The sequence below is a fragment of the Teleopsis dalmanni genome, chromosome 1 (assembly GCF_002237135.1).
Source record: "Teleopsis dalmanni isolate 2A chromosome 1, ASM223713v2, whole genome shotgun sequence".
NCBI lineage: Eukaryota > Metazoa > Arthropoda > Insecta > Diptera > Diopsidae > Teleopsis > Teleopsis dalmanni.
The window spans coordinates 46,225,743-46,230,735 of NC_051846.1; the positions used below are offsets into that span (position 1 = coordinate 46,225,743).

At 31.5% G+C, this 4,993-nt stretch overlaps 1 protein-coding gene across 1 annotated transcript; it reads right to left on the minus strand.

Annotated features, from left to right (window-relative positions):
- LOC119673367 (venom toxin OcyC11-like) lies at positions 1-595 on the minus strand. The gene is made up of 3 exons (XM_038084629.1): positions 461-595; positions 216-336; positions 1-139 (listed from the first exon to the last, which is right to left on the minus strand). Exons 1-3 carry the CDS (start codon positions 549-551, stop codon positions 43-45), a joined length of 309 nt encoding a protein of 102 aa, XP_037940557.1. The 5' UTR covers positions 552-595; the 3' UTR covers positions 1-42.
- Between the last annotated feature and the right edge of the window lie 4,398 nt (positions 596-4,993).

Here is a 4,993-nt window from a genome sequence, read left to right on the forward strand (position 1 = left end):
TTTGTTATTTTAAGTTAATATATTTGCCAAATTTTTTTTTTTTTAATAACATTTGCCAGGTCGAGGACAACACTCAGGATAACGTTTAGTAGGATCTTGCTCTATTTTACAATTTGAAGGAACACTTAAAACACCGCATCTACAAAAATATTTGATATAATTAATAATGAACTAGCCATTAGTATAATACATAGTTTATCATATTAAAAACTTACGTATACATGTGTGCACTGCCAGATGAATCTTCACAAGTCCATTCTCCGCACGTATTAGGTGGATAATATTTCTGTTCAGGTGACAAAACATGTCCATCTATGACACATTTTCCTGGATGTTCTGTAAATAGTGCCAATATACGATGAAAATTGATATTTTGATTTTTTATATATTGAGTTATATATATCATATACACAATATATATTTAAATATATATGTTATTGTAATTATTATCATGTCTTACTGGGATCTGAACCAATTGCACGCACTACAGCTGCATCAATGGTTCCAGTTATAGCAATGGCTAAGATTAAACAGCAAACTAAATATTTCATCTTTTATTCAATAAAGTAGAATGAAATCTGATTTGATTATATTTGCTGATTTAATTTATATATTAAATTTCTTTCGGTTTACTTTGAGAAACATACTTTTTTTTATTATTTTTAATAATAACATTTCAAATTATAACAACAGTACTTAACACTCAACTTGGAAATCCCACAGAAAACGAGAATTTCAATCTGAGCGCTACAAATTTTATATTTTAACATTAGTTTAATAGAAAGCAATTATAGAACCTTAATATACATTTATACTTATACTCATAGCAATATAATATTAACCATTGAATTTTTTTCAATCAGTAAATAATCAAATACTTTCTTCTTAATTTCTGAGTTTCAATTCAAATACAATATAGATAAAGATATGATTAAAACAATAGACAAGTACGACAAAATTTACTAATAAATTTACATTTATACTGCATTGATTTCTTGGAAGACCCAACAAAAACTTTTTTTGTCTTACAGTACAGCACAGTTGGTGAATAGGAGTTCTATACACTTTTCCGGCTTCAAGCCGACTGCTGATTTTTGATAAATTGCAACAACCAGAGTGATATTACATTGTATTATTTTGAAATATTTTTTGTTATCATATATTGTGTAATTGTTTCTATAGCTAAATATATATTTATATAATACATCTTAAATATATTTTTTATGAAGAGGTGATTTCGAAATAGAGAACTACAACAACAAAAATTCTTTTTTTTTTATATTTTTTAATTAATTGAATTTTTGGTTGGTCATATAGTTCTTTCGAGTATTGTCAAATACCAATCACTAGTGGTCGAACTTGTGCCCTTCCAAATTTGAAGCTTAGAGTCAGCTTTCATTACCCAACTGATCCAAAGCCGTAATTGACTTTTTATGTTTGCACATTTTTCTGGAATTTTGTTAATTAGCTGTGAAAGTTTTTTTAATAACAAATCCACGTTTTTATTTAATTTCATTCCCGTGCGGATGTTCTAATAATATAACACTTCGTTCAATAATGTGTGTGACTGACACATAGATGGCGGCACTAATACTAAATAAATATTTTTTTTCGAAAGTGGCAACCTTTTTAGGCTTACTGTCAAAATCATATGTTAAACCGATCATTTGTTTACAAGTTACAGTGCTTTAAGTGACGCTACTTTTGAGTTTTCAAAAAAAAATGAATTCAAAGCAATTCCGTGTGCTGATTTATCATTGTTTTTTAATGAAAAAAAATACTGTTCAATGCCAGGAATGTCTTGAAAAATATTATTCGGACTCTGCTCCATCCAAAAGAAGCATTTGTTATTGGTATGCCGAATTCAAACGTGGTCGTACAGACACCGATGACATTCCATCTACTGGACGGTCAAATGATGCTGTTATTCCGGAAAACGTTGAAAAAAAACTGAAAATCATTATGTCCGACCGTAAAGTGAAAGTGAGGGAGATTGCTGACATTCTACAGATATCAACAGGCAGTGTATACACCATAATACACGAACATTTGGGTATGAAAAAGGTGTTTTCCAAATGGGGGCCGCGTTTGCTCACACCGGAGTAAAAACAACAACGAATCGATGATTCAAAGAACTGTTTGGACATGTTTACGCGCAATAAGTCGGAGTTTTTGCGTCGGTACATCACGATGGATGAAATATGGATGCACCATTTCACTCCAGAGTCAAATCGGCAGTCTGCTGAGTGGCATGCAGCCGGTGAAAGTCGCCCAAAGCGACCAAAGACACAGTAGTTGGCTGGCAAGGTTATGGCGTCTGTATTTTGGAATGCGCATGGAATAATATTCATCAACTATCTCCAGAAGGGGAAGACCATCAACAGCGACTATTATATAGCGTTATTGGAGCGTTTGAAAGACGAAATCGCAAGGAAACGGCCTCATATGGCGAAGAAAACAGTTTTGTTCCACCAAGACATTGCACCGTGTCACAAGTCGATGAAAACGATGGCAAAATTGAACGAATTGAGCTACGAATTGAGCTACGAATTGCTGCCGCACCCACCGTATTCTCCAGATCTGGCCCCCAGCGTCTATTGGCTCTTCGCAGACCTCAAAAAGATGCTCCGTGGTAAGAGATTTGGATCAAATGATGAAGTAATCGCCGAAACTAACGCCTATTTTGAAGGCAAAAAAAATCGTTTTACAAAGGCGGTATCGAATGATTCCAAAAGCGTTGGATTGTTATTGGTGAATAAAAATGAATTTTGGCAAAAAAATATGTTTTAATTAGTTAGTCACACACATTATTGAACGAAGTGTTATTTGTGCTTTAAAAATATTTTTCATTTTATATTTCAATAACAATACAAAAACCAGAATAACAAATCGATATTTTCAATGGTTTATAAAGAAAAATTTAAGTACGCACATATATAAATTTAATATAGAAATACAGTGTGATAAGTATCAACGTGTTAGAATATTAAGTTAAAAGTATATATCCACCTTCATTAAATACTTGGCTTAATGTAGGAGCTATTAAGGCCGAAGTGGAATTACGCTTTAAACTTTACATACATACCTATGTGTAAGATCTCTTGTTTAAAGAGAGATTAGTAAACAAATAATTAAACTCAATATCACCAAATAATATAAAAAACGTTCGTATTAAAAGAGCAAGCGCTTATCAAATTAAAAACCAACAATTTATATTTTATTTGGAATTTTAAATCTAATAAATTAATTTATGTTTGGTACGTCTCATTTAAAATAAAAAATGATAACCACATCTGGTTTTTCTCATGAATATTATGAGGTCGCCTGCACAACATTTCTCATAGCCAGCACGTGACTATACATATGTTTATTGTTATATGATTACTTAATATACATATAATTGCTTTAAAAAATTACAAGATTACAAAATGAGAGAATTAAACGAGACACGTGCCAATGAAGCATGAATCTTCCCAAATCATATTTAAATCTCAGCTTAGACATATAAACCGAATATATAAAATAAATACTTTCATATGTTGAGAAATTAGAATTGTTTACCACTTTAACTACTTTATTATTGTATGTACTTTTCTTAAGTGAATATAATTAAAACGAGGTTTAAAATTGGAGATTCAAATTTTATTTTTATAGTTTTTGTTATTTTAATCCATAACATTAATATTTAATGTTTCAACTAAGACTTCGATGAAATTAAACTTTAGTAGTAAAAAGGTTAATCTTTCATAATTTAGGGTTTTTACTAGTTCTTGAGTTACTGTTCACGAGGGTCAGTATTTATATTTTGAGCCTAATAATCAAAAAATACTAAATAAAAATACTAAATACTGATAATTGCTTTATTGTTCCTAGAAGTATTCTCCTTTATAATTAATACACTTTGGTATGCGTTGGAAGCATTTGTCAAAGCATTTTTTTCAATCTTCTACAGACACCTCCAAAACATGGTTTTTAAATGCAACAATGACTTCTTCTACCGACAAAAATCGTTGTTCACGAAATTTATTCTTGACTTTCGGAAATAAGAAGTCAATTTTTGAATGATCAAATAGTCGGTTGTTACTCGTACACGATATGTGTGCGCAATCGTATTCTCACCACGGAATTGACCGTTATACGTTCCTGTAATGGTATCCGTATAGTTCTCACATGACCAGTTTCCTCAAAAAAAAAAACAAGCGATCATTTGTTTCGAAGTCCTTCGAGCGCGAACAACTTTTGTCAATTTTGGTTTATCTTGAAACACCCATACAGTCGACTGCTGTTTACGTTCCGACTCATATCTATATATCCATGATTCATCATCTGTTACAATCTTATATACATCTTTGAAAGCACCATTATTATTCTTCTTGAGCATTTGTGTGCACCAGTCGACAAGAGCACCTTTTTAAGATTTTATCAAATGATGGGTGATCTGATCTAACGAAAAAAACCTTTCGCACGGCTTAATGATCCTGCAATATTTTATATATGCTGTCTCTTACAGTATGTCGCATGATGATCTTCAATTACAATTATAACAGCATCAAAGTTTTCTGGCAAAAAAACGGATTTTGGACGATCTTCACGAATTTCGTCAGTGAGTGTCAGTAAACTGCGGCCATGATTAAAATTATTGTACCAGCGTTTTACAGTGGTAAAGGATAGACATTTGGCTTCATCGCCATATGATAAGTAAGTTGATCGATGCACTCTTGTCTTGATAATCCACATCGAAAGTCGTAATAAATCATTGCACGAAAATTTCTCGCATTAATTCCAACACTCAATTTACAAATCACTGTAAATATGCGAACACGAATAATACTTTTCTGACAAATACTCTAAGGTAGGTTATATTTAATAATGTCAAACTTTCGTATGGAAACTTCAGATGACCCGGACAACAACCAGTGTTGCCAAGGCTCAAAATATAAATAGTGACTCTCGTAAAAATAAGATTAAATAGCATATTAAAAGATATTATTAA

What these genes read in the sequence shown, in the direction of transcription:
- LOC119673367 (XM_038084629.1), bottom strand. Translation starts at nt 551, where the DNA reads ATGAAATATTTAGTTTGCTGTTTAATCTTAGCCATTGCTATAACTGGA. An exon ending in TGCAATTGGTTCAGATCCCA is followed by an intron (nt 337 to 460) that starts GTAAGACATGAT and finishes CACTATTTACAG; the next exon opens with AACATCCAGGAAAATGTGTC. An exon ending in GGCAGTGCACACATGTATAC is followed by an intron (nt 140 to 215) that starts GTAAGTTTTTAA and finishes ATATTTTTGTAG; the next exon opens with ATGCGGTGTTTTAAGTGTTC.